At 42.7% G+C, this 20,312-nt stretch overlaps 1 protein-coding gene across 1 annotated transcript in view; it reads left to right on the forward strand.

Annotated features, from left to right (window-relative positions):
* vps16 (VPS16 core subunit of CORVET and HOPS complexes) overlaps positions 1-19,807 on the forward strand; it is a 53,197-nt gene extending 33,390 nt beyond the window's left edge. Inside the window, exons 17-24 of the mRNA XM_078404276.1 lie at positions 375-483; positions 4,008-4,105; positions 5,503-5,610; positions 6,895-6,972; positions 16,699-16,868; positions 17,988-18,084; positions 18,177-18,280; positions 19,296-19,807. Coding sequence (XP_078260402.1) covers positions 375-483; positions 4,008-4,105; positions 5,503-5,610; positions 6,895-6,972; positions 16,699-16,868; positions 17,988-18,084; positions 18,177-18,280; positions 19,296-19,440 — 909 coding nt within the window. The 3' untranslated portion in view covers positions 19,441-19,807. The remainder of the gene's footprint in view (positions 1-374; positions 484-4,007; positions 4,106-5,502; positions 5,611-6,894; positions 6,973-16,698; positions 16,869-17,987; positions 18,085-18,176; positions 18,281-19,295) is intronic.
* Positions 19,808-20,312: the final 505 nt, after the last annotated feature.

A 20,312-nucleotide genomic window follows, 5' to 3' on the forward strand; every position in this document is an offset into this window, starting at 1 on the left:
GAGAGAGGGGATGCAAGGGTTACTTGAAGTTAGAGAAGTCAATGTTCATACCGCTGGGGTGTAAGCTGCCCAAGCGAAATATGAGATGCTGTTCCTCCAATTTGCTTTTGGCCTCATTCTGACAATGGAGGCGGCCTAGGATAGAAAGGTCAGTGTTGGAATGGGAAGGAGAATTAAAATGGCAACCGGGAGATCAGGTAGGTTCTGGCGGACTGGGTGAAGGTGTTCAGCAAAACGATTGCCCAGTCAATCTTTGGTCTCGCCGATGTATAAGAGTCCATCGGTATATGTATAAGATATATAAGAATCCTTGAACAACGGATTATGATGAGTTGCCATGATTTCCATTGCATTTATAATTTGTTTTGTTCTAGCTTCTAGAGTATGAACCAAGGTCTGGCGAGCAGGTGCCCCTGTTGTTAAAGATGAAAAGAAGTCAGCTGGCGCTACTTAAAGCAATAGAAAGTGGAGACACTGATTTAGGTAAATGAAATATGTAAGTGAAACCAATAGTCTTTAAGTTGGTAGGTATTGTGTTCGCTTATTTTCATTGCTCTTTCAATTTTTTTGTCATGCCTGACAATTCCTGGAGTCGATCTTAAAATACAAGGGAAGTAATTAGCTTTCAACCCTGGTAAAACCTCTGTTATATATGGGAGAAACATGCAGAATGTAGACACAAAATGCTGGAGTAACTCAGCGGGACAGGCAGCATCTCTGGAGAGAAGGAAGGGGTGATGTTTCGGGTTCAGACCCTGCTTCAGAATTCAGAATACAGAGAGAATGTTTGGATGTTATTGTGACAAGTTGTTTTGAACCCAATTTGCTGCTCATGGTACCCACTTGGCCACAAGCAGAGGGGACTGAACAAGCTGACCTTTCATGTGCACCCCCCATCCTCCATCCTCCATCACTGCCTTTTGCACCTGACAGGCATCAAATGATACAGAGTGGATGCCTGGCTGTCTGGACATTTGAGAATACTTATAAATGTTTGAATATGTTTCTGATCAGAGGCATGACCCCAAGAAAGGGAGTTTGTAGCGTGTCTCTGAGATGGATTCTTAGAGCAGCTTGTACAGGAGCTTACCAGAGAGAAAGCAATTCTGGATTTAGTGTTGTCCAATGAACCAGATTTAATAATGGAACTCAAAGTAAAGGAACCGACTGCTAGGAGGTAGTGATCATAATATGATTCATTTTAATCTGCAATTTGAGAGGGAGAAGCTTAAATCAGAAGTGTCAGTGTTGCAGTTGAACAAAGGGGACTATGAAGGCGTGAGAGAGAAGCTGGCCAAGGTCGACTGGAAAAGGGTCCTAGCAGGAATGATGGTGGAACAGCAATGGCAGGAATTTCTGGGCATAAACCAGAGGATGCAGGATCATTTCATTCCAAAGAGGAAGAAAAATTCCAAGGGGGGTAGGAGGCAACCGTGGCTGACGGGGTAAGTTAGGGATGGAATAAAACTAAAAGAAAAGGTGCAGAACATAGCAGAGTAGCAGGAAGTCAGAGGATTGGGAAACTTTCAAAGGACAACAGAAGTTAACAAAAAGGACAATACGGGTTGAAAAGATGAAGTACAAGGGCAAGCTGGCCAAGAATATAAAGGATCGTAAAAGCTTCTGTAGGTATGTTGAGAAAAAGAGTAGTAAAGACAAATGTGGGTCCCTTTAAGGCAGAAACAGGTGAAATTATCATGGGGAACAAGGGGAAATGGCAGAAGAGTTGAACAGGTACTTTGGTTCTATCTTCACAAAGAAAGACACAAACAATCTCCCAGATGTACTAGAGGACAGAGGACCTAGGGAGACAGAGGAACTGAAAGAAATTTGCATAAGGCGAGAAATAGTATTGTGTAGACTGATGGGACTGAAGGCTGATAAATCCCCAGGGCCTGATGGTCTGCATCAAGGAGGTGGTTCTAGATGAACGCATTGGTGATCATTTTCCAATGTTCTATAGATAGATCAGCCATGATTGAATGGTGGAGTAGACTAGATGGGCTGAATGGCTTAATTCTGCTCCTACAGCTTATGATTTATGAAGATTGGCAATCCCATTCAAATAAATGGAATCTCTCTTCAGATGCCAATCTTCCGGGCCTCAAGCAGAGTGAATCTGAACTCTTTATTTGTCACCACTCACCAGGTCTGTGGTGAGTTCAGCAGGAGAGCAGACTTGTGAAAGTCCATGGAGAACCTCTGTCTATCAGTCATAACAATTATGGTGGATATTTGTTGGCCAGATGTGATTTGGGCTCTTTGGATGAGAGGATAGAAGAAGTTTCATTGCCTTTTGAATGTTTAATTGGTCATACATCGATGACGATTGCTTTAGAGTTGCTGGTTAAATCAGATTCCCCAAAACATCAAAGTGTTTATAGAGAGAGATTGTCATCAATGGCAGATGTTTCTTGACCCTCCTGGCTATTCTGAAAGGGTATGTAGGAGAGTTAGTTAAGAGGATCTCATCTCCATCTGTAGCCAAGAGGCAGAGCAGGTTAGCAGTTCCATTTCAGAGATGACATTTTAGCAAAGGTGTTCATCACTATACCTGACTCAAACTACAGGCAGCTCAGAACTCTTGTAACAGGCTGTAAATGGCAACCCTGTTGACTACTCTTTTGGCCTGTATCCTTTAATTGTAAAACTTGGGTTTGAATGAAGCTGGCTGATTCAAACTGATCCTGTTAGCTTGCCAAAAAGGCTAATAGTTGAGGCTTTTCAGATGCATATGAGGAATTGCTGAGGTAGGGAAAGAAGAAAATGGTTCTGGATGCAGGGTGGTTGAGGAGTAGGGATGCTTGGAGTAGGGGTTGTGTAGAGAACAAACTGCAATTTGCTGCTCTGTGTTGGAATAATTTCTGCTTCTTACTTTCCACCCCTTGAAGTCTGTTTCATTCTTATCTCTCGTGTGGACACTTCTCAAAAATTGCCTTTGATCCTGGAATCAAATAGCTAGTCACTTCATGGGGTCACCAGCAACATGGCACCTTCACACAAAAAAGAGCCACTGCTTCTCAAAGTTTTTAAATGTTCATCAGTTGTTAGTTTTATTTTGTTTAGTTTAGAGATACAGCTCGGAAACTGGCCTTTTGGCCCACCGAGTCCGCACCGACCAGCGATCCCGCACATTAATATTCTCCTATACATACTAAGGATAATTTTACACTTATCCCAAGCCAATTAACTTACGTCTTTGGAGTGTGGGAGGAAACCGAAAATCTCGGAGAAAACCTACGTGAATCTGTGGAATTCTCTGCCACAGAAGGCAGTGGAGGCCACTTCACTGGATATTTTCAAGGGTGTTAAATTCAGTTCTTAGGGCTAAAGGAATCAAGGGATAATGGTGAAAAAGCAGGAACGGGGTACTGATTTTAGATGATCAGCTATGATCATATTGAATGGCAGTGCTGATTTGAAGGGCTAAATGGCTTACTCCTGCGCCTATTTTTCTATGTGGTCACAGGGAGAACGTACAAACTCCGAAGGTACAGACAGTACCCGTAGTTGGGATGTAACCCAGGTCTCCGGCGCTGTAAGGCAGCAACTCTACCGCTGCGCCACCGTGCCACCCTTTATTTTATTGGTAAAGTTAATTTGGGGTCAAGAAGACCTGTCTCTGATATATTTGTTTAACCTTCTTCCGTGGCATGGTGATTATCAATGTTTTCTTTGCAAACCTTTCACATGAACATATTGTAAATCTCTTGAGTATCAGTTAAATGAGAAATGGGCAATACCTAGATTGCTACGGTTTTTAAAGGTATTTGTGATCTCATTAGTAGGTGGGATCAGATTCTGACGTGAAATAGCTGTGATTCTTACCTCAATCACACCTATTAAATTGAATTATGTAATTTCACGGTCTATTTTGGGCAATATGATAATGACTAACAATTGAGCAAATATCTTTCTAAACCAAAATTGTTAACATTGTAAGGAGTGTTGGGGTTTGTAAACTTTGATCTTGTAATGTTGATACTCCCCTTCTGTTTTCATTCCAGTATATACTGTTGTGGCACATCTAAAAAATGAAATGAACAGAGGAGATTTTTTTATGACTCTACAGAATCAGCCTGTTGCTTTGAGCCTTTACCGTCAGGTACGGACAAATGGTGTTTGTCTACTGCAGAGGTTTTGCAATTTCTGGGAGTTCAGCACTGTGGTACCATTTTATACGCTGATTGGTTTAGAATGAGTGGCACCAAATGCAATCTGCAAACAGGAATTCAAGCTCTCAACCACCTGCCACCTTGATTCTCTACTCCTGTTACATTCTGAAAACAACTTTAGATAGTTCCTCTGTCCCTCTCTTCCCCTCCCCCTTCCCAGATCTCCCTCTATCTTCCTGTCTCCACCTATATCCTTCCTTTGTCCCGCCCCCCTGACATCAGTCTGAAGAAGGGTCTCGACCCGGAAAGGTCACCCATTCCTTCTCTCCCGAGATGCTGCCTGACCTGCTGAGTTACTCCAGCATTTTGTGAATAAATACCTGTGTCCTTGGGCTTCACACTGTTACAGTAAAGCTCAAAATCACATCACACCTAATTTTGAGTGGACGTTGTCCAGAATCTACACTCAGCTTTGCAGTAATGAATCTGAGTAACACTCTGTGTGATGGACACAAAATGCTGGACAGGCAGCATCTCCGAAAAGAAGGAATGGGTGATGTTTCAGGTCGAGACCCTTCTTCAGACTGAGTCGGGGGAGGAGACACAGAGATAAGGAAGGGTAAGGTGTAAAAGAAAGCGAGACATCAAAGGGTTGTTTCCAAGCACACACCTGTTATTTTCTCTCTTTATGTGTTCAATTACTCCATCCCCTTCACTCTGCACCATTATTCTTTCTTTTATTTGTCTCTTGCATTTTACTATATCGCAAGCCTTTTACTTACTTTTATCCTTTTATTAAATTAGTTGAATCTCTCACTTTTTACAGTTTGGATGAAAAGCGATTGACTTGAAATATGAACTTTTCTTGCTCTGGGGTGATGCTGCTTGACTCATCGGGTGGTGCTAGTATCTTCCGTTCTTGTATTCTTGGTTTGTTTGTTTATTGTGTTACTTTTAAATTAAGTTGAAGGGAAGGCATGGGATACTTTTCCACTTTTGATACTTAATATGGGGGATTAATGAATAATACCATGGACTCGAGATTGGGTGCAAAGATAAGCTCCTAAAAATCAAGCTAACAATATTTTGAAGATTCTTACTTCTAACACTTCTTTTCTTCCCACAACACTATTGTACTAATAGTGGTAGAATAATTGTGGATTGTTGTGAGATATTTTGTAAAGTATAATAAGATGTATTTTGTCCATTTTTCTATGAATATTTATGGTTTTTGCCTCTCATTAGGAGTACATAGTTTTAACAATGATGTGGTTCTTGTGTTTTGATCATTTTATGATGTAACTTCTGATAATTCACTTAATGTTAAATAGAAGTGCTTGTATTTTGGAGTTGTACAGATTTTTGACTGGTGAATGTTTGTTTGTAGTTCTGTAAGCACCAGGAGCCCGAGACGCTCAAGGATCTATTCAATCAGGATGACAACCATCAGGAACTTGGCAACTTCTATGTGCGCTCCAGTTATTGTAATGAAACGGTAGGAAGAGTTCGATTTCCACCAACATCGAATGGGACCTGTACAAAGTAGAGTTTCTTCAAGACTGTAGAGCAATTGTAAAGATCAAAACACTGGGGGGGGGGGGGGGGGGGAATCAAGTGCCAGTCGAGCAGTGAAATCAGAGACTGATGCTCCTCGACTTACGATATTTTGACTTTACGATGGTGCCAAAGTGATACACATTCAGTAGAAACCGTACATCGAATTTTGAATTTTCCCGGACGAGCAATATACGTTTTTGACTTACGATATTTTTGATTTACGATGGGTTTATCAGAACGTAACCCCATCAAGGAGCACCTGTAAATAGAAGACACATTCACAAGGACAGGGCCGTTCACCCTTCACCCTTCACGACAAGAGGCCAAATGTCAGCCTCGCCCCCGTCGACCTCACCCACTCCCACCCTCTCGCTCGTGCCCCCCACCAGGCAATGCTGCTGAATTCCATCATTGTAACATGGTTTGACTCCAGCCATCCACAGCTCCTTGTTGCTGAAATTCATCTCCTAACTTATGCACCTGCATTTTTTAGTAACCCCTTGTGCTCTAGATGCTGGCAATCATTTAGAGCTCTGCTGCCTGTGTCCTGACCCACATTCATTTGACCACTGCCTTTGTGTTTGCTGACTTTTGGTGGTTCCCGATTAAGCAAAATGGTGATTTTTAAATTATCATCCCAGTCTGCAAATCATTCTATATCCTTATTCCCCCCATCAACTGTAACCTCAGAGTCAGTACTGGCCTCTTATCCATCCTGCATTGCCACTTTATTGACAATCAACCCCCCATATGCTAAGGCCTTAACTCCATAAATTTCCTCCTTTGAACCTCTATCTTTTTAAAAAACTGTTTTTGATTCCCTTTAAAACTTTCCTCTCTGAATAGACCTTTAGTCATTGGTCGAAGATAGACATTAAAAGCTGGAATAACTCAGCAGGTCAGACAGCATCACTGTAGAAAAGGAGTAGGTGGCGTTTTGGGTCGAGACCCTTCATCAGATTGAGTCTGAAGAAAAGACTTGAATCTGAAGAAGCGTCTTGACCCAAAACATCCCCAGAGATGCTGTCTGTCCCACTGAGTTTGTGTATCTTCAGTTTGAACTAGCACCTGCGGTTTCTTCTTACACATTCAGTCATTAGTTCTTGTGTTGCATGAAATCAGACTTTGTGAAACACTTTGAAATATTATTTCTTGAGATTTAAATTACACCTACTTTCACCTATTTAAAATTGCTTTAACTTTTCCTTTTTTTGTTCAACAGACAATCGAGGGACGAGTAGCCACTCTGCAGAGTGCAGTGGATGAATACAATAAAGCCAAGCATGAAATCGCTGCCAAGGTTTGTGCTGAACCCGTTTAAAATGTAAAAAACCCAATACATTTGTATCACTGGAGCCACTAATGGGTCTTCAGTGAAGTGTAATCATGTATTGTCTTTCACTGGAGTTTAGAAGGATGAGAGGGGATCTTATAGAGACGTATAAAATCATGAAAGGACTGGACAAGCTAGATGCAGGAAAAATGTTCCCAATGTTGGGGGAGTCCAGAACCAGGGACCACTGTCTAAGAATAAAGGGGAGACCATTTAAAACTGAGGTGAGATAAAACTTTTTCGCCCAGAGAGTTGTGAATTTGTGGAATTCTCTGCCACAGAGGGCAGTGGAGGCCAATTCACTGGATGAATTTAAAAGAGAGTTAGATAGAGCTCTAGGGGCTAGTGGAATCAAGGGATATGGGGAGAAGGCAGGCACAGGTTACTGATTGTGGATGATCAGCCATGCTCACAATGAATGGCGGTGCTGGCTTGAAGGGCCAAATGGCTTCCTGCACCTATTTTCTGTTTCTGTTGACTGGATAGCACGCAACAAAAGCTTTTCACTGCACCTCGGTGCACGTGACAATAAACTAAACTGAAACTCAGCTTTCAGTGCTCGGGATGTTTGTCAGGCTTCAGCCCACATGATGCAGTACTTTAAAGTGAACAATCACCTTGGTGGCAACAAGAGAAGGGGGAAAACAAAGGGGCTGTGGGTGTTTGTATTTTTTAACTCTACTTCCTTTTGCCATACTGACCTTTCTGTCTTGGGCCTCCATTGCCAGAGTAAAGCCATACACAAACTGGAGGAACAGCACCTCCCTCCCCTTGGGTAGCTTACAACCCACTGGTGTGAACATTAATTCTCCATTTATAGGCAACTAACCGAGAAACAAACTCCTCCCCCTTTTAACCCCTTCACGTCCCTGTGCCCCACCTTGTTCCGCCCTTCCCCCACGTCCCCCTCCATCTATATTTCACGCCTCTACTTATTCCTTGTTTTAGTCTATCATCTTCTCATCTCTGTCCTTTGTCCAACCAACTGCCAATTAAAGCCTCTTCACCTGCAACCACCTATCACTCTCCAGGCTTTGACCCACCCCACTACCTCTCTTCTAGCTTTCTCTTCTTCGGTTTCCTCCCACACTCCAAAGACGTACAGGTATGTAGGTTGATTGGCTGGGTAAATGTAAAAATTGTCCCTAGTGGGTGTAGCATAGTGTTAATGTACGGAGATCGCTGGGCGGCACGGACTTGGAGGGCCGAAAAGGCCTGTTTCCGGCTGTATATATATGATATGATATGATATGACTACAAGCAGTGTGAAGAAGGATCCTGACCCTAAGCGTGGCTTATCTATGTGCTTCACAGATGCTGCTTCCCTCTGCCTTCTCCACTGTCACAGTGGAGCCAAATGCTAATTGGAAGAAAAACATTTTCAAGGGTTCAGAAAAGATTTACGAGGATGTTGCCAGGACTAGAGGGTGTGAGCTATAGGGAGAGGTTGAGTAGGCTGGGACTCTATTCCATGGAGCACAGGAGGATGAGGGGTGATCTTATAGAGGTGTACAAAATCATGAGAGGAATAGATCGGGTAGATGCACAGAGTCCCTTGCCCAGAGTAGGGGAATCGAGGACCAGAGGACATAGGTTCAAGGTGAAGGGGGAAAGATTTAATAGGAATCTGAGGGGTAACTTTTTCCCACAGAGGGTGGTGGGTGTATGGAACAAGCTGCCAGAGGAGGTAGTTGAGGCTGGGACTATCCCATCGTTTAAGAAACAATTGGACAGGTACATGGATAGAACAGGTTTGGAGGGATATGGACCAAACGCGGGCAGGTGGGACTAGAGTAGCTGGGACAGTGTGGGCGAGTTGGGCCGAAGGGCCTGTTTCCATACTTTATCACTCTATGACTCTATTTTGACTTGCCTTTGGGTAGCTTACAGCCCAGTAGTATGAATATTGAACTTATCAATGTCATGTCTCCACATCCTCTGTGCTCTCCTCCCACACACGTTCACCAGTCCACATAGTTTTCTTCTCCCTATGTTCACTTCCCCCATCCCCTCCCACCATTTTGATCAATCTGCCCATGTGGTTCCATCCGTCGTGTACAAATCTTACAAACGTACAAAATGGCGGCATGGAGGCGCAGCGATAGAGTTGAAGCCTTTACAGTGCTTCTTACAGCGCCAGAGACCCGGGTTCCATCCTGGCCACAGGTGCTTGTCTGTACGGAGTTTGTACGTTGTCCCCGTGACCATGGGGTTTTTTTCCCCCCAAGAACTTCGGTTTCCTCCCACATTCCAAAGGCTACGGGTTTGTAGACTAATTGGTTTGGTATAAATGTTTTAAAAATTGTCCCTAGCGTGGTGTTAGTGTGCAGGGATCGCTGGTCGGTGCGGAATCGGTGGGCCGTAGTGCGTGTTTCCACACTGTATCTCTAAACTAAACTAAACTTTATCCCAGCCTCCCCAATATAATACTGTGTTCTGGCAATCCTTCTCATAATCCCGATGCAGGGTCTCCACCCAAAATGTTGGTTTGCATCATTTTCCAACAATAGGATTGCTGAATTTTCCCAACACTCTCATTCTCTAGTTTCTAGCACATGCAGTCCCTTTTGTCTACTTGCTACAAGTTGCGGATTAATTGATCAACTGAAAATGATAAACTTATTGCTACACTGCTTTTCTGTCAGTTATTGTATTGTCTCTGGCAACATATCTCCAATGCTGTGCACTCTTCTTGTGCAGCCACATTTTATGCAGCACCCTTTTGAAACTCAAATACTTTACAAATGCTGATTAATTGAAATATATAGTATGGAAACAGGCCCTTCAGCCCACCGAGACCATGCCAATTATCGATTACCCATTCACACTAGTTCTATAAGAAAATAACTGCAGATGCTGGTACAAAGAAGGAAATTAGAAAAGCGAAAAAAATAAGAAGGAAATTAGAAAAGCGAAAAAAAGATATGAGGCTGCTTTGGCAAGTAATGTAAAAGTAAACCCCAAGGGGTTCTACAGATATGTCAATAGCAAAAGGATAGTGAGGGATAAAATTGGTCCATTAGAGAGTCAGAGTGGACAGCTATGTGCTGAGCCGGATGAAATGGGGGAGATATTAAACAATTTCTTTTCTTCGGTATTCACCGAGGAGAAGGATATTGAATTATGTGAGGTAAGCGAAACAAGTAGAGTAGTGATGGAAATGATGAGGATTAAAGAAGAGGAGGTACGGACGCTTTTGAAAAATATAAAAGTGGATAAGTCTCCAGGTCCTGATAGGATATTCCCTAGGACATTAAGGGAAGTTAGTGCAGAAATAGCAGGGGCTATGACGGAAATATTTCAAACGTCATTAGAAACGGGGATGGTGCCGGAAGATTGGCGCATTGCGCATGTTGTGCCTTTGTTTAAAAAAGGTTCTAAAAGTAAACCTAGCAATTATAGACCTATTGGTTTGACGTCTGTGGTGGGAAAATTAATGGAAAAGATACTTAGGGACAATATATATAATTATTTGGACAAACAAGGCCTGATTAGAAACAGTCAACATGGATTTGTGCCTGGAAGGTCATGTTTGACTAATCTTCTTGAATTTTTTGAAGAGGTTACCAGGGAAATTGATAAGGGCAAGGCTGTGGATGTTGTCTATATGGACTTCAGTAAGGCATTTGACAAGGTTCCACATGGAAGGTTGATTAAGAAGGTTAAATCGTTGGGTATTAATAGTGAGGTTGCAAGATGGATTCAACAATGGCTGAATGGGAGATACCAGAGGGTAATGGTTGACAATTGTATGTCAGGTTGGAGGCCAGTGTCTAGTGGAGTGCCCCAGGGATCTGTGTTGGGTCCATTGTTGTTTGTCATTTACATTAATGATCTGGATGATGGTGTGGCAAATTGGATTAGTAAATATGCAGATGATACTAAGATAGGTGGTGTAGTTAGTAATGAAGTAGAGTTTCAAAGTCTACAGAGAGACTTGGGCCTTTTGGAAGGGTGGGCTGAAAGATGGCAGATGGAGTTTAATGCTGATAAGTGTGAGGTGCTGCATTTTGGTAGGACAAATCAAAATAGGACGTACAGGGTAAATGGTAGGGAATTGAGGAATGCAGTAGAACAGAGGGATCTGGGAATAACTGTGCATTGTTCCCTGAAGGTGGAATCTCATGTGGATAGGGTGGTGAAGAAGGCATTTGGTATGCTTGCCTTTATAAATCAGAGCATCGAGTATAGAAGTTGGGATGTGATGTTGAAATTGTACAGGGCATTGGTGAGGCCGAATCTGGAGTATGGTGTGCAGTTCTGGTCGCCAAATTATAGGAAAGATGTCGACAAAATGGAGAGGGTACAGAGGAGATTTACCAGAATGTTGCCTGGGTTTCAGCACTTAAGCTATAGAGAGAGGTTGAACAGGTTGGGTCTTTATTCTTTGGAGCGTAGAAGGTTGCGGGGGGACTTGATAGAGGTTTTTTAAATTTTGAGAGGGACGGACAGAGTTGACGTGGGTAGGCTTTTCCCTTTGAGAGTGGGGAAGATTCCAACAAGGGGACATAGCTTCAGAATTGAGGGACAAAAGTTTAGGGGTAACATGAGGGGTAACTTCTTTACTCAGAGGGTGGTGGCTGTATGGAATGGGCTTCCGGTGGAAGTGGTGGAGGCTGGCTCGATTTTATTATTTAAGAGTAAATTGGATAGGTATATGGATAAGAGGGGATTAGAGGGTTATGGTCTGAGTGCAGGTAGATGAGACTAGGTCAGAGAGAGTGGTCGGCGTGGACTGGAAGGGCCAAACGGGCCTGTTTCCGTGCTGTAGTTGTTTTATGTTATATGTTATATGTTAAATCGATTTATTCACAAAATGCTGGAGTAACTCAGCAGGTCAGGCAGCATCTCGGGAGAGAAGGAATGGGTGACATTTCGGGTCGAGACCCTTCTTCAGACTGATGTCGGGGGTGGGACAAAGGAAGGATATAGGTGGAGACAGGAAGATAGAGGGAGATCTGGGAAGGAGGAGGGGAAGGGAGGGACAGAGGAGCTATCTGAAGTTGGAGAAGTCGACGTTCATACCACCGGGCTGCAAACTGCCCAGGCGATATATGAGGTGCTGCTCCTCCAATTTCCGGCGGGCCTCACTATGGCACTGGAGGAGGCCCATGACAGAAAGGTCAGACTGGGAATGGGAGGGGGAGTTAAAGTGCTGGGCCACCGGGAGATCAGTTTTGTTAATGTGGACCGAGCGCAGGTGTTCAGCGAAGCGATCGCCGAGCCTGCGCTTTGTTTCGCCGATATAAATAAGTTGTCATCTAGAGCAGCGGATGCAATAGATGAGGTTGGAGGAGGTGCAGGTGAACCTCTATCTCACCTGGAAAGACTGTTTGGGTCCTTTGATGGAGTTGAGGGGGGAGGTAAAGGGACAGGTGTTGCATCTCGTGCGGTTGCAGGGGAAAGTGCCCGGGGTTGGGGTGGTTTGGGTAGGAAGGGACGAGTGGACCAGGGAGTTACGGAGGGAAAGGTCTCTGCGGAACGCAGAAAGGGGAGGGGATGGGAAGATATGGCCAGTGGTGGGGGTCCCGTTGTAGGTGACGGAAATGTTGGTGGATGATATGTTCTATGTTATCCACGTGGTCACTGGGTGAACATGCACACTAGTTCTATGTTATCGCACTTTCACATCAATTCATAGCGGCCAATTAACCTACCCCCAATGTTGGGCGAGTCCAGAACTAGGGGCCACAGTCTAAGAATAAAGGGGAGGCCATTTAAAACTGAGGTGTGAAGAAATTTTTTCACCCAGAGAGTTGTGAATTTGTAGAATTCTCTGCCACAGAGGGCAGTGGATGAATTTTAAAAAGAGTTGGATAGGGCTCTAGGGGCTAGCGGAATCAGGGGATATGGGGAGAAGGCAGGCACGGGTTACTGATTGTAGATGATCAGCCATGATCACAGTGAATGGCGGTACTGGCTCGAAGGGCCAAATGGCCTCCTCCTGCACCTATTTTCTATGTTTCTATATCTAAGGGATGTGGGAAGAAAGGAAAGCATCCCAGGCAAATCCACGTGGTCACTGGGTGAACATGCAAACTCTACACAGATAGCAGCCGAGGTCTGGATCGAACCTGAGTCACTGGTGCTGTGAGGCAGCAGCTCTATCAGCTGCGTCGCTGTGCAGCCCTAACTGCTTCCACTTTATCCACTTTGTTTATTGCAATCTTAAAGAACTACTGCAAAATTGTAGACTCTGCCATATTGATTTATGATTTTGTATTATCTCCTTAATGTAGTACATCGTTTTCCTAACGACAGATGTTAGGCTAACTAGCCTACTTGTTCATAAGTGATAGGAGCACTTATCTATCCTGTTCATGAGTGAAGGTGCAGAATAAGGCCATTCGGCCCATCATCTACTCCGCCATTCAATCATGGCTGATCTATCTCTCCCTCCTGACCCCATTCTCCTGCCTTCTCCCATAACCCCTGACACCCGTACTAATCAAGAATCTATCAATCTCTGCCTTTAAAATATCGATTAACATAGCCTCCACAACCTTCGTGGTGTTGGTGTGTAGCAAAGAGCACAGGTTCACTGTATAACACTGGGGGACAGTTCATGGGCACAGGTCTGTCACAGTATTGCAGAGTACTAGTCTGGCCTGAAGGAGCACTGGAGATGAGGCAAGTGCCACAGTATGGGTCTGCGAGTGGAGCAGTGGGGAGACAAGGACTGCCATATGAGGAAAGATTGACAAGACTGGGCTTGTATTCACTGGAGTTTAAAATGATGAGGTGGGATCTTATAGAAAAATATAAAATTATAAAAGGACTGGACAAGCTAGATGCAGGAAAAATGTTCCCAATGTTGGGCGAGTCCAGAACCAGGGACCACAGTTTAAGAATAAAGGGGAGGCCCATTTAAAACTGAGGTGAGAAAAAACTTTTTCACCCAGAGAGTTGTGAATTTGTGAAATTCTCTGCCACAGAGGGCAGTGGAAGCCAAATCACTGGATGGTTTTAAGAGAGAGTTAGATAGAGCTCTAGGGACTAGTGGAATCAAGGTATATGGGGAGAAGGCAGGCACGGGTTATTGATTGTGGATGATCAGCCATGATCACAATGAATGGCGGTGCTGGCTCGAAGGGCCAAATGGCCTCCTCCTGCACCTATGTTCTATGTTTCTAAGTAGCAACAGTGGGTGGGGCATGTTGAAGTCTGACATTTGCAATCAAAATGTGACTAAACATATTGGTATCTGTTCTATGTGCAGTTAAAACAATGTTTCTTGTGAGTGGCCTCAAAGTAGTTTGAACTATAAATACTAATCCACTATGCAAAACGCTTGTGAGCATTGCAAGAAGTTAAATGTACTCCATCAAATGCAAGTTGTAATAATGAAAATAGACAAAAAAAGCTGGAGTAACTCAGTCAGGCAGCATCTCTGGAGAGAAGGAATGGGTGATGTTTCGGGTCGAGACCCTTCTTCAGAAGATCCGAAACGTCATCCATTCCTTCTCTCCGGAGATGCTGCCTGTCCTGCTGAGTTACTCCAGCATTTTGTGTCTATCTTCGGTTTAAGTCAGCATCTGCAGTTCCTTGCTACACATTGTAGTAATGAAAACTTGGCTTATAATGGAAGATGCTGTACAGGATGTTTTCTATACAAAGGTTGCTGTACTTTGTCATTGAACCAGTGCCCCAACACGAGCAATGGTTTAACATTTTGGAAAGGCTAGCACAAAATGTATTGTCTAGTAGAATACTGAAAAATAAATCTGAAATCATTGTCAAATACCATTACTTTAAGCATAATTATTAAAAGCTTGGCATTTTTAAGTACCTTGAAAACTTGTGGTGTATAAGTGTTGGCTGGAATTCCTTTGTGGTAATTAATTTCTAGCTGTATACATTGGCAGACTACTGTGAGACATTTCAGAGTGTCGGATTATATAATCAAAATACTTCTGCTCCTGCAAAATCTTCAGGAACAATTACATTTTGAATCAAGCTCCTATAAGTTATCTGACACCATATTTCCTTACAACAGAAGAAGAGGCCATTGAGTCTATGCTGGCTACTAACTTTCCCCATCACATAACCTCCTCATTACCTCCAGGTGTTGTTTCACTATATCTTGTGGCATAAATCTAAGACAGACCCAGCTGAGCACCAAAGTCTGGAGAAGGGTCTCGATTCGAAACGTCACCCATTCCTTCTCTCCAGAGATGCTGCCTGACCCGCTGAGTTACTCCAGCATTTTGTTTCTATCTTCGGTTTAAACCAGCATCTGCAGTTCCTTCCCACACCAGCTAAACACCAATCTGTTTCACAGCAACAATGTCCTTGGGTATTTTGGTGTCAAATATTTACCCATTGTTTTTCTCTTCCTTTCTAAAAGCCATTGAATTATGGAGTATTATAGCACAGATACAGGTTCTCCGACCTAGCATACCCGCACTGACCATCGAGCACCTTCTACACCAACTGCATTTATCCTTTTGTATCTGCAACCCCTACCCCTGACTCCTCTGCCATTCACCTACATGATGGGCGATTTATAGTAGCCAATTAACCTACCGACCAGCACATGAGGCAGGAGAAAACCAGAGCACCATAGAAAACCTATACAGCAGCAAGGAGAACATGTAAACTCCACATAGGACTCCACAGATCAAACCCAGGCCTTCCGTGCCACAGACGTGCTAACTGCTCTGTCACTGGCCCAGTTGCTATTTCCCATCACTGCATTGCCTGAATAGTAACTGGTACTAGAAACACATTAACCATTGAAAACTGTGAAAAATGGTATAGAATTCATCCTTGTTTACTATTTAGGCTGCATATAATCCTGATACATTTTAGTGTTTCATAGGGTGAAAAATAGAGCAAGACAAATTATCTAGACTATCTTCCTTGTCGAACAACCTCCTCCTATTTTTCTGCATGATTTGCTTTGCAAAGGATTGGTATATTCGCCCTGTAGTGATGAAAAAAAAAGCATTTACATGGCGTGTTTGAAGGTTCCAGGTTGCTCCACGGCCAACTAAGTATGTTGAACGGGTAATGATCAATGTGCACCAGTATAATCCAAATGTGGATTTGATTCATGTTCTACGTCACTTTTGTTTGCACAGTAGAAGGCATCTGTAATTTGCCGGATGATAATAATTAGCCACTAAACTTGTGAGAATATGTATTTTGGGGTTTGCTATCAATGCTCATGGTTTATGTCTATGTGTGAGATAGATTCACTTGGATATAAACCAGTGAATTATACTCAAGGCTTATTACACTTTGGGGCGGTCACGGTGGCGCAGCGGTAAAGTTGCTGCCTTACAGCGAATGCAGCGCCGGGACCCGGGTTCCATCCCGACTACGGGTGCTGTCTGTACGGAGTTTGTACGTTCTCCCCGTGACCTGCGTGGGTTTTCTCTGAGATCTTCGGTTTCCTCCCACACTCTAGACGTACAGATTTGTAGGTTAATTGGCTTGGTAAATGTACAAATTGTCCCTAGTGGGTGTGGGATAGTGTTAATGTGCGGGGATCGCTGGTCAGTGTGGGCCGAAGGGCCTGTTACTAAACTAAACTAAAAAGTATATCACAACTGGTAGTTTTGGGCAAAAGAATGCAGGATCATTGGAGTAATAACGTTTTTACACCAGTAATAAGCAGAGTTGTTTTGAGAAATGTAAATAGCAATGAAAAAGTGTATTTAAACTTTTTTTTTCGCCAACAAATTTAAGATCACAGAAGACCAAATTAAATTGCTGCGATATCAGTATCGCTTGCAGAAGGAGTTTGATAAGACATACCTGGATTTATCATTACATGACACTGTCTCCACACTGTTATTGGAAAGCAAGCACAAACAAGCTGAACAGCTTTACAAAGACTTCAAAATTCCTGACAAAAGGTAAAATCAAGACTATTGAAATTGTTCTTTCAGATGTTTGTATCAGTTTACATGGTGCTAAAATGAGGAAAGTTGACATTGCATGTAAGGGGTATGGAAGAAATAGGTGTGAGTCTCTGTGCGGCTTTACGTGTGGCCTCACTCTCGCCATGGAGGAGGCCTGGGACAGAAAAGTCAGTTTTGGAATGGGAAGAGGAGTTGAAATGGTTAGCAACCGGGAGATCCAGCAGGCCTTGGCGGGCTGAGTGTGTGTTCAGCGTAATGGTCGCCAAGTCAATGCTTGGCCTTGCTGATGTACAGGAGGCCACATCGGTTAGCAGAGGTGCATGTGAATTTCTGTCTCTCCTGGAAGGACAGCAGGGGTCCCTGGATGGATTGGAAGGAGGAAGTTTTGGGACAGGAATTACATCTCGCAGTTAAAGGGGAAAGGACCTGGGGAGTGGGTGGTTTGGGTGAGAAGGGATGAGTAAACCAAAGAACTGTGGAGGGAATGGTCTCTGTGGAGGCAGAAAGGGTCTCTCCAGAGATGCTGCCTGACCCACTGAGTTACTCTCACACTTTGTTATTTTGTTTTGTAAACCAGCATGTATGGTTCCTTGTTTCTACATAATTATGTGGTGATTCCTAGGAATGGCAGAGATTGTTTCCATTCTCTCTCCACTTTTAGTAAATGTTCTTTATCAGTATTATGTGCTTTTGATGTCATCATTATAATGCTGTGGAGGTATGGATACCATATTAAGTGTTTTGAGTACGTTTTCCGAAGACAAATTTTACTTTGGACATCTGTAAATTTTTTATCTCTGTATGTTTCATTGTCACTTTCCCATAGTTAACAATGATCTATTCTACATTTTCCTTGAACTTCACCCCCTTTGAGGTCTCGTTTCACACCTTACCCTTCCTTATCTCTGTGTCTCCCTCTCCCCTGACTCTCAGTCTGAAGAACGGTCTCGTTCCGAAACGTCACCCATTCCTTCTCTCCAGAGATACTGCCTGTCCCACTGAGTCACTGAAATGAACTGCAGGATCTGCACAAACAGTACACTGAACAGTTTTGCTTTCTCAGGCTGAACCTCATCACCCTGCAGGCTAACAGCTTGTGTTCCTTACCCTCAGGTTCTGGTGGCTAAAGATTGCTGCACTGGCCGAGAAAGGAGACTGGGATGAACTCGAAAAATTTTCCAAAAGCAAAAAGTCCCCAATAGGCTATATGGTATGTTATCTTAAATAGTAGTATTTTTGTGTTTAGTTGATAAAAGGCGCTACTTTTAACTGTTTTAAAGCTTTTTTCTTTCCATTTATTAGCCATTTGTAGAAATATGCGTGAAACATCATAACAAGTATGAAGCTAAGAAGTATGTAGCAAAAGTCAGCCCAGAGCAGAAAGTGAAAGGATATATAATTGTCGGGTAAGTATAAATCTTAAAATCTTAGATAATTACCCAAGCAAATTGGTGCCGGGATAAACAGTTTGGGTGAAGGAGTTGTATGGAAAACGATTATTTCAATTGACAAGAAACGGGGATAAAAAGGCATTTTACCATGGAATCAGCTGCAACTGGATCAAGCATCTACCAAAAATAATATGTGGGAAGGAACTGCAGATGCTAGTTTAAACCGAATATAGACACAAAAAGCTGGAGAAACTCAGTGGGACAGGCACCATCTCTGGAGGGAAGGAATGGGTGACGTTTCAGGTTTTCTGAAGAAGGGCCTTGACCCGAAACGTCACCCATTCCTTCTTCAGAGATGCTGCCTGTCCCGCTGAGTTACTCCAGCTTTTTGTGTGTATCTACCAAAAATAATATGTGGTTCACGAGGCGAAGTGAAATTGTCTTGTCTTTCTTATTATTTTGGAAAAGACCAATATCTTTGAGATGTGTGATTCATCTATTTTTCCCTGATCACATTAAAGTTTAACAATGTATTATGGCACTACAGTTAATCAAAGTAAACCACTGTCAAATCTTTGGGCCTTTCCAACATCTCTCGTTGTCATTTGCAATGCCAGCCCTTAAATAATCAGATCTATGGGATATTTCACAACCTACCATTGTGGGATTTGCTGGTTTACTTCAGTTAGGAACAAATTTAGTGGAAATTTCTATTACAAATATGCATATAGAAATCTTTGGAAGGTGTTGAAAATCCCAAAATAAGTTATTTTTGACATTCCCAGCATTGATTTTTATCTTTGTTTTCTTGTACTCGTGCTTATATTTTAAAGAATGGAAGACACACAAAAAGCTAAGTAGTTCAGCGGGTCAGGCAGCATCTCTAGAGAAAAGGAATAGGTGACGTTTTGGATCGAGACCCTTCTTCAGACTGAGAGTCAGGGGAAAGAATGGAATATGGTCTTTGCGAAGCACTCTTAATTGTGCTTCAGGTGTAGCTCTAACCTGCTTTCTCTTTATTCTGTCTCAGAGATCTAGAGCAAGCTGTGGAAGTTGCAACGGAACGCAAAAATGAGAGCGAGCTGAACACAATTCTTTCCAAGTGTACACCAGCTACTGATCAGCGAATTATGGAGAAAATTAATGCAGCAAAAACACAGATTCTAAAGAAGTGAGATGCTGCTCTCAGAGGACCAGAGTCCAACTCTGTATCAGTTCCCTAGTTTTGAAACAGATGTATATTTGTAAATATGTTTATAGTCAGTATCATGGACATTTGCTTGAAACAGAGCTTCACGTGGGCATGAAGCACAAAAAGACAAGCTGATGAATAGTTATGCAATCTGTTGCTGGAAAAAACTGAAGTACCTTAGTTTAACAATTTGTTGCCATTGAAATGGATATCATGCAGATATTTTTAATGTCTTATCTTGTATAATTAAATATTACTTAAGTTTGATGCCACAGTATATAAACTACTTGGTGTGGAGTTACTGTGTTTATCAAAAGAAAGTTGATTAAATTAAATGTACCTGCACTATTCTTTTTTGAGTGGTCCTCATTTTGCAGGATGAAAGGATATTTAAATTTATAGTTGTACAACACAAAATTGTGCTCTTTAGCCCACCATGTACATGCCAACCTTTTTTGTCCATCAATACTAATCCTATTTGTCCGCATTAAATCCTTAGCCTATTCAAGTACCTACTAAATGCCTCTTAAAAACAGTGATCAAAGCTGATTGCATCACCTCCTCTCTGGCAATGTGTTCCCGACATTAACCACATTCAAATACAAATTCCCTCATATCTTCTTCAAAATGCATTCCTCTCACCTTAAACCTATGCAATTTTGTTTTTGATATCTCTACGATGGAAAAAAGATTCTGACTATCCAATATATGCCTCTTATTTTGTATACCTCTATCCTGTTACCACTCGACCGCCTTCACAGTAGCCTGGATATCGGGTACAAGTTGAATCAAGAGTTAAAATCGGCATGTTGCAAATGTAAAGCTACGGTGGTTATGGGAGATTTCAACATGCAG

This window comes from Rhinoraja longicauda, chromosome 8, assembly GCF_053455715.1.
Source record: "Rhinoraja longicauda isolate Sanriku21f chromosome 8, sRhiLon1.1, whole genome shotgun sequence".
Lineage (NCBI taxonomy): Eukaryota > Metazoa > Chordata > Chondrichthyes > Rajiformes > Arhynchobatidae > Rhinoraja > Rhinoraja longicauda.